Source organism: Populus trichocarpa, chromosome 8, assembly GCF_000002775.5.
Source record: "Populus trichocarpa isolate Nisqually-1 chromosome 8, P.trichocarpa_v4.1, whole genome shotgun sequence".
Classification (NCBI taxonomy): Eukaryota; Viridiplantae; Streptophyta; class Magnoliopsida; order Malpighiales; family Salicaceae; genus Populus; species Populus trichocarpa.
Window position 1 is genome coordinate 13128630 of NC_037292.2, and position 17525 is coordinate 13146154.

The following is a 17525-nucleotide window of genomic DNA, read 5'->3' on the forward strand; positions in this document are numbered from 1 at the left end:
CAGCAGTGACTAGTTTTGTGACCGCTGCCAAAAATGGTCTTTCAATGCTCTCAATTCTCTCCTTTTCTAATATTTTTTCTTATTTTTATATTATTGAATTTTGAAATGGCTTGAATCTTAAGTTAGGATCGACATGGGAATTTTGAAATATTTAAGTATATCTCTTGAAAAAAAAAAAATCTTTGAAACATATCCCTATTTTTACTTAAAACATGTTTCTACCCGGCCCCACAAAACTCAATCTTTTTGCAATTCCTAAATATCTAGACAAAAACCTTTTACTTCTCATTATCACAAACTGAAAAGGGTAATAATGTAATTTAATACTTTAAACATTGTCGCAAATACTTGAAAAAAAAATGTTTTTGAATCACAAAAACAAACAAAATCAGTGGCAACTTTTTATCTTTCACCCAATCATAAGGAAAAAACCATTTGATTTGTAAAATGGTTTTTTTTTTTTTATTGATTCCTTGTGTAATTGCATTTCAGATATTAATTTTATAAAAATTAAAATAATTTGTTTTATATTTATAAATTATATTTATTTATTTTACATGTAAAGATCTATCTCATACAAGTTTTAACAAATCACATATTGTTTAAAATCTATTTTTTTTATTTTACTATAACTAAAAATATTTTTAAAAATATAATTTTTTTAAATAACAATCACAAAAATTATCATAATACCAAATGTATTTTTATTATACATGCATTATGAGTTCATACATATAATTGAATCATTTGATGGGAAATTAAAAAGAAAAAGAGAAAAGCATATGTTATATAAAATATTAAGTAATACTCTAAAAGACGTGGGAAAACTACTGTAGCTTTTCCACGCCTTTCACTTTCTCATCCTTAATATATTATATAATAATAATAATTATTATTATATTATATTATATACTAAAAATTAAATGAAACGCTAAATTGTTTTTTTAAGTTTTTTTAATGAAATTTTTTGTTTGATCCCAGGTTTCATGGGTTAGTCTGGTTTGACGAGTTAACCCGAATTTTTTTTCTTTTTAATTAATTTTTTTCATTTAGTTTAGTTTGTTAATATTAAATTTCTTTATATTTAATTATCAGACTTTCATGACACCTATCCCGAACTTGACGAGTTAACTTGGTTTGACGGGTTAACCCGGTTAATTTTGGTTAAACCCGTCAATTGTTTTTTTCTATTTAGTTATCAAACTTTCATGACGCGAATCTCAGGTTTGACGGTTTAACCTGGTTTGAAGGGTTAACCCAGTTAATTCAGATTTTTTTCTTTTTCTTTATTAGTTTTTTTTCTTTGTTTTTTTCTTTTTAATTATCTATTTAATTATCACACTTTTATGACACGACCTTATAGTCAGACCCATATCCAATGCTCTAGGGTCCGGTGTTGCAGCCAGACTCACTTAAACTTAAATCATGTAAGTTTAATGTTATTATTAATATTATAAATAGTATTCTTGGGTCAAGCGTTGCAGCTAGACCCAAGGCTTTTGGGTATATCTTTGCAGAAAGACCTAACACTCTTAGATCTTAGCATTTTTTGATATTTTTATGCAGGAAAAAAAAATTAACCCGTGGCGTATGCCGTTGTTTTTTGTTTTCTTTTTAAGCCTTTTACTTTGAATAGCACGGTGCAATCCACAGTGAAAAAGCTTATGCCTTTAGTTTATTTTTTTTGTCTATAGTTTCTTAATATTAAATTTTTTCTGTTTAATTATCAGGCTTTCATGACACGGATCCCAGGTTTGATGGTTTAACCCAGTTGATTCAGAATTTTTTTTCCTTTTCTTCATCAGTTGTTTCCTTCATGTATGTATTTTTCTCTTTGCCTTTTCCTTTTTAATTATTTTTTTTTAAAATTAGTTCATTAATATTAAATCTTTTTTCTATTTAGTTATCACACTTTCATGACACGAATCTCAGGTTTGACGGGTTAGCCTGATTTGGCGAGTTAACCCAATTGATTCAGATTTTTTTTTTATTTTCTCATTAGTTTATTTTTTTTCTGTTGGTTTTTTTTCTTTATTTTTTTCTTTTTAATTAATCTATTTAATTATCACACTTTTATGACACAACCTTGCAGTCAGACCTACATCCAATGCTATTGGGTGTATTGCAGTCAAACCCACTTAAACTTGGGTCATGCAAGTTTAATGTTATTATTAATATTATAAATATTACTCTTAGGTCAGACGTTGCAGCCAAACCCAAAATTTTTGGGTATAGTTTTGTAAAAAAACCTAATATTTTTAAATTTTAAGTTTTTTTAATAGTTTTTACATAAAATACATTGACTCGTGGCATCACATGGATAATGTAACTAGTATATATTAGAGAAGGTAGCTAGAGAGGATGGAATTGAGAGAACGGATGGAGGGATTAGGGTGTCGGCGAGGAGCCTGGTCCCCTCCTCGCTAGTCTATAAAATCCAGTACATATATATCTGGTATGGAGATTTAGATTCCTTTCGGTAAGGTAGAAATAGTTTTTGTTTTTTTTTAAGTATATTTTATTTAAAAATATTTAAAAAATATATATATTTTTCATTTTTTAAAATTTATTTTTTATATTATTATATCAAAATCATCTAAAAATATATATAAAAAATTAGTATTGTAAGACGTGGTTATTGTGATAATATATATATATATTTTTTTTAAATTATAATAAGGAAAAAAAATATCTTCAATCATCCAATCGGGATAAAATTTAATTTTTTTTAAAAAAATTAATATTTTTATTTTTTTAATTATTTTAATATGCTGATATCAAAAATAATTTTTTAAAAATAAAAAAAATAATTATTTTAATGCATCTTAAAGTGAAAATTATTTTAAAAAATAATTATTATTATATTTTCAAAGATGCTGAATACCAAACAAAACCTTAAAGTTTGGTTTAGTAATTTATAACAGCGTATAATTTATTTATTTTTTTACAATTAAATGATTTTAAGCATCACTAGTTATTTTCCTCTTCTAATAAACATCATTAGTGTTCCGTGTTCCTTTCCTTTTTCTCTCGATAAAATTTGACTCCGCATGAAGAAAAAAACATATTAGAGAACGGTAAGATCAATATATGATCTCTCAAGTTTCAAGAATCAGTCAAATCAATCCCTACACTTTGACTAATGATAGCTCTCATACTTTCAAATCACAGTCACACGCGATCTCAGTACAAACATGTTCACTGGATGTCGATCACACGTGCTCCAAGTGGACAGAGGAAGCACTTGGCTACCACAAATTAAGAATACGAGGACCTGCATGTCTAAAACTAAAAATATATGGGCTGATTTAATGCATTTCCAAAACCTCGGGACCGCGATAAAAAAGGGAGGTGAGAAGTGAGATGGTTCAAAGTCTAAATGCCGCGTTATAAAAGAAATCAACTCTACGACGCCAGCCATGGAAAACGCTGGAAGTTTCTGGACAGATTTTATTTTCCTGGTAAAAGAAGCAATAAAAATATTCAAAGTTTTCGGCAAACCATGTGATTTAAGCTGGGATTACATGATTTATTAATAATAATACCATGCATTAGCCCTTAAAACGGATCGTACTCTTTCTCCTTTCTCCTTTCTTTCTTTATTTCTAAATAAAATGTTGTTGATATCAGCATCATAACATAACAATCAATCCAAATCGTTCACAAATCAATGGATTGTTGTTATATACAGCCATTGTCATGAAACTCGCAGACCTAGAAAGGGATTCATGTCAAACTCGGTTGTGAATCGACTCGATCAAACTCACTCGATCAGACTCATGTCAAGATTTTGAGCCTACTCTTTCGCCAAAACACTACAACAAAAATAATCTCGAGTAACATTTCAGGCTCACCTTACACGAAGACATGGAGATGTAAAGTAGTAGCTAGTTAGGTGTCTAAATTGGGGGACAATGCTGGCCGATAGGCCGGGCACATGTCTGTCGGCCCAGTCCAACTAAGTTATAATTGAACTTGAGGTTGGCTTTTCTACGGCTACTACTTTTGTTTTTCTCCCCTCCCCTGACTTGTAATGTATGGGATATCTTCCATGAAGCATAGCCATGCGGTACTCCACTCCGGGCTACTACTTTTGATTTTTTTTATACTAAAAATTATTTTTATATATATTTTTAAGTTGTTTTGATGTACTAATATAAAAATATTTTTTTAAAATAAAATAATTATTTTAATATATTTCTAAATAAAAAATACTATAAATTATAATCATTACTATAATTTCAAACAAACACATACAAACTTGACTATTTGAGGCGTCAGGTATTGATTTCACCTGCCTTTACCAGTCCTGGCTGTTGGCTTGTCATAGAATTCTGCTCATTGGTCATAGACATGCACGTCCTGATGATGGTTAATCAATCTGGCGTCAGTGATCACAATACGCACACGATAGTGTTGGGAGAATTAATGAAAATAAATAAGAACAACAAATGCAATAATTATTCCTTGATTTGAATTAGTGTTAAAAAGCAATAATAAAAATAATTTTAACTAAAAAATATGAGAAGAATAAGAGTCTAGAATTTTCGCATCTTTTTTCTCAAGATACAACGGTCTATTAAGATTTTTGGATGCAACAAACATTCTTCAAACCTTTAATTATTCTTAATATTCACTTAAATTAAAAGAAAAAATAATAATAATTATAGTGAAACTTGAAAGAAATAAGAAATGAATGTTTAAAAGAAATATGTGACAGAACAGTTTTAAATAGAAAAATGCTTTAAAAAAAATCCGTTACAAATCATTTTTACAATAATTAAATATGATAGATTAATGATAGCCAATTAATACTATTAAAACATAAAACTGTTATATAATTAATTATAATGGTTATAGTAATTAATTAAAATGGATATAATAATTATTACTAATGGTTATCATTAAAGGTAAATTTTAAATTAAAATTGTAACATTCCCTCACATGATTTAAAATTATTAATATCTATAATGAATAATTTAAGTGAGCAATAATATTATGTAATAGGTGTTAGGCATCTTCAGGATTTAAACATACACTTAGTGTAAATAAATTTTAATTTAAAGAACCATAATATCTAGAATGTTTTGAACTAGTTTATGAAGATCAACTATAAACTTATCACACACATAACATTAGGTGATGTTAAAGCTCTATCAATGTTGTATTTTTTATGGTTATGCACACTTATTTTGTCTTGTGAGTGTTTTTAAAAAGTTGCCCGAGTTCTTACAGTAATGACCCCACCACCACACTTACTTGGGTAAATCCTCCCAGATGTTTTGTGAGCAACATCCTAAAAAAAAATCAGCTTTTGGATTCATCTAAAGATTAACTCTTCCTAATTGTCATAATAAATAGCACAACATCATAAAAACAAGAGTCGAGACTACCCTGCAAAATATATATGTAATATCCATGCTTTCTCCAATCATTTAACAATTTTGTTTCTACCTGTTGAACTTCATTCATGGGATTGTCATCCATTTGAAAATTGGTTTCCACTATAAGTGATTAATTTAAAGGCTTCAATTTCATTTTCTTTGATGATTTAATAACTCATGGTGCATAAAATCTTTAATAAACGGATTCACAATGCTGTTTTCAGACCTGACAAAACCCAAAGAAATAATTCCATGAGATATCAAATATCTAATGGATTTATGTCTAATAGTCATATGTCTTCTTTTTTCATGAAAGTTTTTACTCTTAACCTTAGCTATAATAGTTTGGCTATCACAATGTATTCATACAAGTTGTATTGATTTAGAAACAAATGTTATGTCAATTAAAATTTCGTGAAGCCACCCAGCTTCTAAATTAGTAGTATATAGTGCAATCAATTCTGCTTTCCATGGTGGAATGAGTAATTATAGTTTGTTTAATAGATTTTCAACAAACTGTACTGCCATATAAAATAAATATATACCCACTAGTAGACCTTGTTTCTTCTTAATCAAGAATCCAATTAGCATCATTAAATCCTTCCATTGCAGTAGGAAACCAGAATAATGAAGTGCATTATCAATAGTTCCTTTTAGATATTTAAAAATTCTTTATAAAACACTATGATGTGAAAACATTTGGATTATGCGTATATTTAACTGATCTATCAAGTGCATATGATATATCAAATCTAGTATGATTTGCTAAATGCAATAAAGATCCAATAATTTAAGAACAAAAATAGAAGGATATACTTTCACTATCATTTTTTCTTAATTTAGTATAAGGACTAAAAAGATCACATACAGTAGATACATTAAAATAATTAAATCCTTATAATATTTTTTTAATGTAACGTGATTGAGTCAAAACAAAATAAAAATTAATTTTTTAATGATTTAATTCCTAAAATAATATTGGTAGTAATATTTATAACTTGAAAATCACTAACAAGTATCCTAATGTAATAAATAATATTTTTAAACCCATGGATTTGATAGAAACACCTTTTCCAATAACCATTTGAAATGAAGCTACTTTTTAACCGAATATCTTTTAAGATCTTTTATATATATATATATATTCAAGTGTTTTTCTTGACTTAAAAGCATTTTTAGTATAACAAAATATAAGATAAATATTATCAGATAAAGCACTCAAAATATCTCCACTTGAAGAAACAACAGATAGTATGCATAGAATGCCATCAAACGGCCACAAGCCGTTGCTTCTGGACGAGCACTTACCACTGAGGCGTTAGATTGGCATTTTGGCACTAAAGAATTACATACAGATCGTGATGCTGATTTCTATCAGAGTTAACACGTGGCCACATGCTGACACAGCATGTGTTGTTTGGTGAATTCAAGTAACAGGAGGGTGCACAGAGTGGCTGTTTGATCTAATTTCAAACCCTCTGCTGGGATCGGAAAGAGTAGATGTTGCCTTTTTTCTGGTTGGTGCCCATGTTTCTCTTTTTTATCCATTTCGTGTGGAATTACTGGGTGGATGATATTCTTTTAAAAATGTTTTATTATTTAAAAATATATTAAAATAAAATTTTTTATTTTTAATATTAGTATATCAAAACCATTGAAAAGAATTAACAAAAATTAATTTAATATTTTTTCAAGAAAAATAATCTTATTTATTTTGAGTGAGTTTCCTGCTTTTAAGTCGGTAAACTTTACAGCACTTAATAGTCTGTAGATTCTTGCTTACCTGGAACATTTAGGGAATTTATCTTCCTCACAGTAATTTGATGTTGATTACAAATTCGGAAATCAGATACGTGTCCGTGCTGATTTTATATAGGGTTTGGAATTACGGCCCAAATGCTTTTTGTAAAAATATATATATATTTTTTTGTTTAAAATTATATTTTTATTTTTTTTATTGTTTTGATGTTTTAATATCAAAAATAAATTTTAAAAAATAAAAAATATTATTTTGAACCCAAGTTAATATTCTAAATTCAAGTTAATCTATTAAACCTGCAACTCAGGTCTTGGATCCGATTAAGCTTAGATACATTGTTTTAAAAAAAGACCATGTGTTGTTGGGCCTAAAAGTCCATCGCGGTGCATTTACTTTTTTCTCAAGAGTGGATGATATGTTGTTCATTTTTTTTTTCTTCCTACTATGTTTTTAATTATGATAGCTAAAAAATCAAGAGAGAGAAGTTTGATCTAAAATTTTATTCTTTTATTTATTTTCACCTAAAAACACCACAAAAGTCTTTACAAACCACATATCAACTTTAAAATCACTCAATTTTTTTTTTCTTTGTTGTTTCCATTGGATATTTTTTTAATAAAATATGGTAAATCAATAACTTTTTTTTTCTTTGTTGTTTCCATTGGATATCTTTTTTAATTAAATCTAAAAAAAAAAGAAAAAGAAAAAAAGAAAGTACCGTGGTGCCACTAACAATAAATGCACATCTTGTAGTTGTTTTAATAATTACAGCTATAATTATAATAATTAGCGGGGAGTGGTAATTAACGTAAACTTCAAGAAAGAGAAGGAAGACAAATCATACATGCTAGTAATTATACATGTTCATCTAATAAATTAATTAAATCTTCTTGTGGAAGCATTAATGGATGGGCGAATCGCTAATTATATTTGGGTGGAGTCCACAGTACTGCTACTAATTAGTATCATTTGGCTTAAGCTTTAATTAAACAAGATGAGTTATATATAATAATCTTTTTTCCTTATCAGACGATATTACGTTATATATATTTCTTCCCTAATAAATTAAAGAGTAAGATTCATTGTATCTTATTACCTTGATTATAATATTATTTCGATCTGGGTTAAAAGAATAATATAAAATATTGTTATATTTTCAAGATAATGTTCCCCCTGGAAAAACAAAAAAAAATAGAAGCAACATATTCAAGATCATTTGCATGGATGCCGACGAGGACTTTAAAGCATGGCCCAGCAAGATTATCTATGTCAAACATAATTTGAAGTGATTAGACACTGGATTAATTATGTGAACACAAACATTTTAATTACTTTTACATAAAAATAAAATAACCTTTTACTTTAAAGTTACCATAGCAGTCACCGTGTGTCAAGGGAGGCGGCAATCTCTTCGAAAAGTCGCATAAAATAAGAAAGATTAATGATATTTAATTTCTAGGACCCATGATCTCCTGTTCAGGATTAATGAATGAGACTGTCGAGAATTCAAGATAGTGGTTAGCCTTTGAGAGGCCCCGTCTCATCCCTTTCACCATTGTTAGAAACAAATATAAAGCTGCCACCCTCTACATGTTCTTGAAAATCTTGCATACAATGACAGCAGAGGAGAATAAAATCACAAACCATAGTATAAACTTCACTAATATTTCCTTTCCTTTCCTTTTTTTTTCCCCACATTTACATCAGTCCCTAAGGGAGGTATACATGATAAATCATCTGTTGGCTGTTAGCTGAGAAGAAATAAGAAAACAAATATGGATTAACAAGGAAATTATAAGTATAAGAATAGCCCCAAACTGACCGAGTGATCTCGAGATGAAAACCCATATCACCCAACAAGAGGAAGAAGAAGAAGAAGAAGAAAAAATTCCCACCCTATACCATTCCCTTAGGGACATCTCACATTTCTTCCAGGTCCTCCATAGTAAAAATAATTACCCCAAACCCTATTAATACCGCCTTGTATATCATAGCAATTTGGATGGTCGGCCAAAACCCTAAGATTTGATAATGGAAGTAAGTTGTTATCCCAATCAACAACTTGCAAGTTCCTAAAATATGAGGCTTTTCCAAAACCTTCTCCAGCAAAATGGCCACTTCCCATTTGAGTAGAGGTGTGGAACCCTGATGGCATGGAGTTAACGATCTCTCCGCCGAACTGTACCATACTTGCATGATCCCTCAGGTGAGTGAACAAGAATGATGGCCAATACCCTACTAGAACCCCGTTTCCGAATTCTAGCCACCAATTTCCATGCTTTGGATCCTACACAAAAGTGAAAATAAATCGTTGTTGTTTCCTTGGTAGCATACAATAATTATGACCGTGTTCATGGTGACAAGCAAGGGAGGAAAAAAACAGGGTGCAATGAAAAGGAAAGTTTCTTCCAGGAATATATAAAATGATGATTTTCTTACTTACAAGGCTAGTAAATAGAAAAAGAAAAAAAGAGAGTAAATACTGATGGTAAAGTATAAAAAAAGCCAGTGCAGAGGGGTCAAGCGTCAGGAAGCTCTTTCACTCGGAAAAGAAGAGAATCTAAACAAGCAAAGCAGAAAAGCACAAGGGAATTACAGACACCATTTGAAGTTATGAGTGCACGCCAATTTTGGCCCATTTATGCTATTGCAGCATTATTTTGTAAGGTCAGTGACTCAGTAGTATTTGACAAATTGTCTCCAAGCTTTTGGTGTCAGCAAGTTGTGTTCTTGATAGCTAGGGTCCATCATTGACCATCCCATTTGGATACCAAGGGAGTCTTTTTTACGAAACTTTTTTGCAAAACAGTTCAAAAATAATCACATTGGATGGTTTAAATCTAAAATCACCTCTCACTGAATTCTTTATATATAAAAAAAAGTGATGGGTCCAGGAAGTCTAGGCAGTGGATGCCAGGTTACAATCCAGGCATACATATGCATATAAATGGCAATCCACATAAACAGTAGAATTTTACTCTTGTTTACAAGGAAAACAAAAGTAAAATCCTGAAAAGTAATTTTTTTAATATTTGATAGTATTATAGAAAATAAATTGGAACTATATTATAGAAAATAAACTAAAAATAATTTTTTAATATTTTAATTTTATTTAAGTTTATTAAAAAAATATGAACAAAATCTGACAGATAAAAAAGTTAAAAAATAATGAAATTGAATTTTTTTTTTCATAAATCATCTCAAATAAAACAAATAACAATCAAAAGAATAGAAAACAAATCTGACGGATAAAAAAATAAAAGAGGATGAAATTAAAAAAATCAATTTCATAAATTATTTCAAATAAAATAAATAGCAATAAAAAAATAGAGATCAAATATGATAAATAAAAATAAATAAATTAATAAAAGGATATAAAAAACAAATAATAATAAAAAATGATGATAAAAACTGATATCATTAACAAATAACAAAATATTTTTTAGTTTCTCGCAACTTTCAAAATATGTTTTCCCTCTAAAAAAATATATTTTTCTGAAAATTAAACTAAATTTTTTAGAAAATAATTTTTTTAAAAAACTATTTTTTATGAAAGAAATATCGCCTAATTTCACCATACAAGGCATAGGATGTTACTAGTTTCATGTCTGATGTTCTCTTTTGATGTTTTTAGTGGCAGTGAGTGAATGGAAAGAAAAAAAAAAAAGGAAGTTATTTTACCTTCCAAACCAATAAGCTAATGTCAAACTGTCCTCCACTGTAGGAGGATGTTGGAGAGATAGCAGCCCCAATTGCAACTCTATTGTTGGTTTGGACGAAGCCTGAGCATAGCAAGTTGTAGCATCCAGTTGCTTGATAAGCGTCGGACTGTTGTTAGAAATTAAGCTATGAATTAGAAAGCCGTCATGATTGATGTTACAGTTGAAGGTAGGGCAAGGAAAGAGTTAATGGAAGGAAACGAAGCCAAGTTCTTCACATATATACACTCACAGTCCAGTATGTAAAGAACCGTGGATAGTTGTCCCCGTACAGTTCTGGGCTAACCTGCAAATACATACTTAATGGATTAAACATTATTGCTGCATCACAAAAATTAATGAGAGTGAGAGGTAGTTGAGCTCCGATTACTGCTTTAAATGTGAATTCCAGATATTAACCAATGTGTTCAAACTCTACCTTGTTTCCATAATTCGTAAGCTCTACGCGTGCATGCTCACACACACAGGTAATAGCATTTAAGCATTTGCAGTCAATCTTCAATTATTTTCTCCTATGGATGGTGAATTTGGTAGAATTAAGCTACCAGTAATGCTGCTTTGTCATGGCTACGCGGGTACTAACTAGTTATATGTGTGATATGGTATATGCAAAAATGAAGGCTTGTTGAAGGAAAAAGATGAAGATACAGGCAGGTATGCCTAGCTAGTTATATGTATGAGTATTTATTACTAGCAGTAGCATATCTTTTCTGCGAAGAAGACTTTTTGCGGGAGATTAGTCCCTTGTATACCTGCCATCCAGCTTCAATGGTGTTAAGATCATCGCCAAATGAACCGGAAATGACCCACATTTGTGACAGGCTGAATTCATACTGACTGGAAACCCTGGGTGCCCACACATTTATGCTGGCTTTCGCTCCATAATATTGATCTCCAGTCACATATCCAACCGCATGCTGTAACCCAACAATTTGAAAGCAAAGGACAATAAATACACGATGGAAACTTCAGTGTTCAGCCTACTGTCACTTTCAAGATAGTAATATTAGTGGCCCTTGAGGTCTAATAACCTTGTATATTTGACGGTACCTGAATAGCTAGATTAGATGTGTTCTCTTTTCTTTTTCTTTGAAATTGGTGGGTCTCTCAGGTCTATTTACAGACCTTGATCTCGTTGGCATGAGTTCACACATAGAGTCAAAAGAGAACTCATTAACCAAAAACGATTTAGTTCCAAATAAGTGAAAGAAGTAAGAACAGTGACCACTACTTGGCAAGAAGACCAAGAAAGTCTGGAATTACTATCAATAGAAATCTGCTCAGCAGCCAGAATTCCTTTTTCTCATGATGACAAACGCATTCAAATCACATACTCTGTAAGGTAAATGGACGTTATTTTTTTTTCACGCAGGAAAAAAATAATAATAAGGGAGGTTAATGCCCTTTGTTTTAATAAATATGAAGGCTTTAAAAAATTCAAAAAGCAGTTTTTTGTTTCTCTAAGCTTTTAATCTTTCTTTGTGTTTTTAATACGATAGTTGCTTCAGAAAAAGCAACATGAAAAAGAAGAGACAATCAGCAGGTCCATCAGACATTCGCCATTTTGTTTGACTACTTTCTTTTATGTTGTTAAGTTTATGAAGGCTGTGATTAACAGAAAAGAAGGGGAAGAGAGAGAGAGACAGAGAGAAGAGAAGACCTCATGGCCATTGCTGTTAGTGTCTCTTCTAACATGCCTTCTTAATTTTCTGCCAAATCTTCTAATGGAACTTGCTCTTAGCATGTCTTGCTCAGTTGTTCTTCTGATTGGAATTGTCCCTTCTGGGCATGCTTCACCAGACAAATCCCACAACTGAAAGTTTTCAGTTACCATGCCTGTTGGTTCAAGACCTTTTGGTCTCTCTGGAGGCTCCTGCAAATTCATTCAAGAAATTGAAAATAAAGAACACTTTTAACATCACATATATAATTGAGCTTGAAAGCATGATTTTTCCGAGAAGAACGATCAAAGTTGAAATGTATCAAGTAATACGGTAGAATTCAAGTACCAATGGCTTTTGTCCTTTAAGTTGAGGGTGATCAAAGGCTGGTTGCTGATGGGACAAAACACAGTCAATAAGATCACCGACAGGACTCTGCAGTGACAAACAAGAACCAACCAGCATATCAAACCTCAAGAAAACAGAGCAAAAACAGGGGGAATTAAAAGTACAAAACCAGATAGAATGAGGTTATATATTAGGGACAAAAGAAGAATGCCTGAATTGTCTTGACAGCAGGCTTGTTAATCTTCTCGAGATGCTTTCTTATATACTTCAACTTCTGTAACTCTTCTTGGGGTCGGAAAGTTTGGTTGGTTGCATGGCGACTGCCGGTTTCCGAGGATGAAACAGGACAAATCTTTGAAGAAACAACAAGAAGAAAGCATACAAAAACTGAAATGACGGATGAGATCTTCTTATTACACCAGCTAGAAGCCATGTTTGAGAAACTTCCCGGTGTCATTTCTTTCGCCAAATCTGTAGTGGTATTTGTTCGTTTTGTACATTGATGTTGTCTTCTTCTGTGATCAAAATAACCCCATTTATTCCTAGTTTTTGTATCCATCCAGCACATAATCACCATTCTAAGCAACTGCACTCAATCCCTCACCATTTCCAAAGCTCTTGAACCCCCCAAAAATAACAAAACTAAGACTTCTCCTCTCTTTATCTGTGTTTCTCCCCTCTCTATTCGTTCCCAGTCGCAGCTTCTAATGCTCCTCCTTGGTTTTATGTGTCTGACACCTTGAACTTCTAAGCACGAGCTGATTAAAATAACACACTGTTGGGCTGGCTTTTCTTAGATTTTTTTTTCCCTTAAGAAATAGTACTGTGTCGAAAAAGAAACTGGAGAGAGAGATGATGATGAGAGGAGGTTATGTCTCCAGTCTCCAATACAAGGACTGAAACTTTAGCTTTTGTGTTAATTTTATAGGGGTCCTGAGTTCTGTTATTCTTTACTTCGGTGTTGAGGACAGATAGGAATTACACTTGATTCTGGGTTTCCAAAGTTCTTTGCTTTGACGTGTTCTCTTTCTCACTTCCCTAGACGTTCCTTGTCTCGGCAACTCTGTTTTTATGATTCTCCATTTAATTACCATTATTTATCAAACTAAAGCTAACTTCCTTTCATCGACCCAACATTTGTTTTATCATTATTTTTCCAAGCTAATTAGATTTAATAACCATGGAGATTAGTGATAAAAGAAACATATGCTCACAAACAAGAGAATTACAGCTAATAAGTTCACTTTTAACAAGCAATACGGAGAGGCTGAATAATGATTTTATTGATTAATATTTAAATATACCAATACATAAGCAGCCTGTATATCCCCACCATGAAACACAATGAGAATTGTTTTTTTTTTCAATTATTTATATATAGATATTATTGAGAGAAAAAAAAAAACATAACACTATGAATGGCTAATTTTTTTTACTTTAATTGAGTTTCTCCAAGCACCACGTAGCTCTTCAAGCCGTCGTTTTCCAAGAGTGAAGGTAATTTCTTATTGTGGCGAGCACTCTGTGGTGGCACGCGCACCTGCATGCTTACATTATGCTTACGCACATAATATTGTAAAATAATTTGTATGTGTGTGGGGTAATAAGGTAAACACATTTCAGTTTTAAAAAGATTATATTAATATTTTTAAAATATATTTTTAATAATTTTAACCACTTCATATTAAAAATATTTAAACATATTTTAAAAATATATTTAAATATAACCATACCGTTAAATAAAACCTATATCATATATCATGATAAGTTACAGTTTTATTCTTTGTTAATATTTTTTATATGTATAATAATTTAAACTGTTAGGTGAAGTTTCAAAATATAATTTATATTATTCTTTGTTAATAAAAGTTTTTTGAGTTTGAAACTTACACATGTCCACATTATCTTGTGCTTAATTTTTATCAAATAAGTAAGAATGATGAGATTCGAACTCGTGATCGCTTAGTCATCAAAGCTCTGATATTATATCAAAGAACCAATTTAACCTAATAACTTAAGCTATTAAGTAACATCTCAAGATATGATTTATATTATTCTTTAACACTTATTTTGTGTTATAACTTAATTTTTTTTAATAAATTACATGTTTTGATTTAATTGATTTTTTTAAAATTCCCCTCTTTTAGTCAAAATTCTTAGTTCTATGCACCTATTAGAAACAATTAAAATCGAGAGGGCATTTAAAGGACAATTTGGATGTTTTAAAAAACACTTGATAGTAAACCTTAGTGAAGGAGGAAGTTATAATTTCCAAATCACTAGTTAAGAACTAAGCTATGATTTTCAAACCAAAATAACTTAATTACAAAATCATAAAAAATCAGCTACTATAGAATATTTTACTTGCAATTTTGTTTTTGTCATGAATAGGATCATATAAAAAATTATATTGATATTATACGTGCATGGTTTTGTTATATTGTCTTCATGGGTTTTTAATTTTTTTTCATTGAGTTACAAAATAATAATTATGCTTTACTAATTAACATTTCGAAAATAATTTCATCCCGTTTTTTTTTAAAATAAATTATATCAATAATTTTATTACCAAAAGATAGGCATATTTCCGTTGGAAAGGAATGGCCGAAAAGTTCTCTCGGTAATCGGAGAAAATTTTGGAATGCAGAATTTGGAGTTTAATTCAAATATTTAAGTCCAGGTCCGGTTCTCACAACATAAATTTCAAATTTATAGGTTTCAGTCTTTCCCAGCATCTTGGCTATATATATATATATATATAAAAGGTTGGCTTTATAGGTTATTTAACATAAAAAATAAAAAAAATGTTTAAGTCGAGTTAATTTGACAAATACATGAGATATTAGATCAGGATACCCTATAAAATAAAAAACAAAAAACCACAAAATTTAAAATCCAATAACCTAACATCAAATGATAAAATTAAAAAAAAAACGTTGAAGAAAAAAACCCGAGTTAATCTGGGTTCACTCTACTAACCCATCACCCGTGACATGAGATTCAGGATTAAAAAATATTTTTTAAAAAAAAATGAGATGAAAAAAAGGATTACAGTTAAATAAATAAAAAAACATTGAATAAAAACTCGAGTCACCCCGAGTTAACCCAACTAACCCGAAACCTAGGATAACCCCTTAGAAAAAAATATAAAAAATAAAATAGCTCAAGACCCATAATTTAATTTCAAATGATGAAATTGAAAAAAAATAAAAAAACATTGAAAAAAAATCCAGAACAACCCGGATTAACTTGACTAATCCGCGATCCGAGATAACCCTATAAAATAAGAAAAGGATAAAAAAAAACAATTAAAAGAATAAGAACCAAAATGAGATAAAATAAAATATTGAGGGACAAAATTAAAAAAAGACAAATTAAGAAAAAAAATAAAAAAAAAGATTAATTGAAAGAATATGGACCAAAATTGGATAGTAAATAAATAAAATAAAATGTTGGGGGATAAAATAAAAAAACAAATTAAGAAAAGGATTAAAAATGAATAATTAAAAGAATGATAATCAAAATTAGATAAAAATAAAATAAAATAAAATATTAAAAGATAAAATTGAGAAAAAAAAACAAATCAAGAAAATGATTAAAAAAACAACAATCAAAATAATGAGTGTCACACTTGATTTAAAAATTAAATAAAATCAAAGAAAAATAGATGAAATTGAAAAAAAAATTCAAAATAAATCCAAAACAAATAAAAACAAATAAAAAGAAGAAGAATCACAATTAAAATACATAAAAATAAATGGAAGGATGGATTTCAAGGAGAGAAGATAAAAAAATTTAAACAATCGCACTACACGTGTACCCCGCTATTTATTTTTACTTTTCACGTAATTAAATATTTTTTTTATTTTTTAAAAATAAAATGATGTAAAAACCCCTCTCATTTTTTTATTTTTTGTTTATTTTTTAAGGATATTTATGTCATTTACCTGTACAAAAAATTAACATACCATTATACCCCAATTAATTTCATATAACCAAATGAGTCCAATGGAAAAGATTATCTTGTCCTCATATAAAGACTTTTTTGTTTTGCATAATGAAGGACAAAACTATTATTACACTTAGTAATCTATAGTGATTGTTCTTGATTACTTTGTTGTTGGGTGTCTGAGTATCCATACAGATGCTAGCTAGGCATTGCTTATTTACGAGGCTCGACAAATAATTGATTTTCTAAGTATCATACAAGTAATCACTAAGACAAATAAATGCTAAAATCTTGTCTTGTTTCCTCCATCTCTTGTTTTTGCTGATCATTTCGTCAAATACCTACAATGCACTCACCCTTGTCATGGGCACGCATGCTCTGTTCGCTTGATATATTGCTTTCTCGGAGACCATTTCTGTAGTCAGAAGGGCATATTCCTTCGTCGGCATCCTCAGCAAGAAGAATAATTACTCATTAATACTGTCAGTTTTAAGTCTAAACGCATTTTAGATTTAGGGCAAGGATGTGCCTTTTCAGCATTCCACTGCCCCTTTTTAGGGTTCTGGCAATGATGCCTACCACTTCCCTAGCTGTCCCTTTGTCACTTCTTGTTTCGGTTGTTTTTTCCAAGTCTCTTGTGCCCAGGCATGCACCTGTGGAAAATAAAATGGAGGTTTTATATATACATGGCGGCCCACAAGGTG

General features: G+C 30.1%; 1 protein-coding gene across 2 annotated transcripts; it reads right to left on the reverse strand.

Annotated features, from left to right (window-relative positions):
* Positions 1–8772: 8772 nt before the first annotated feature.
* Positions 8773–13900, reverse strand: LOC7469052 (uncharacterized). Of its 2 annotated transcripts, XM_024606343.2 has the most exons (7): positions 13084–13894; positions 12873–12959; positions 12524–12736; positions 11616–11780; positions 11096–11149; positions 10826–10972; positions 8773–9431 (listed from the first exon to the last, which is right to left on the reverse strand). In XM_024606343.2, exons 1-7 carry the CDS (start codon positions 13447–13449, stop codon positions 9054–9056), a joined length of 1410 nt encoding a protein of 469 aa, XP_024462111.2. In that variant the 5' UTR covers positions 13450–13894; the 3' UTR covers positions 8773–9053. The 2 variants fall into 2 exon arrangements, with proteins under 2 accessions (XP_024462111.2, XP_024462112.2); XM_024606344.2 differs by lacking the exon at positions 11616–11780 and having other exon boundaries at positions 13084–13900.
* Between the last annotated feature and the right edge of the window lie 3625 nt (positions 13901–17525).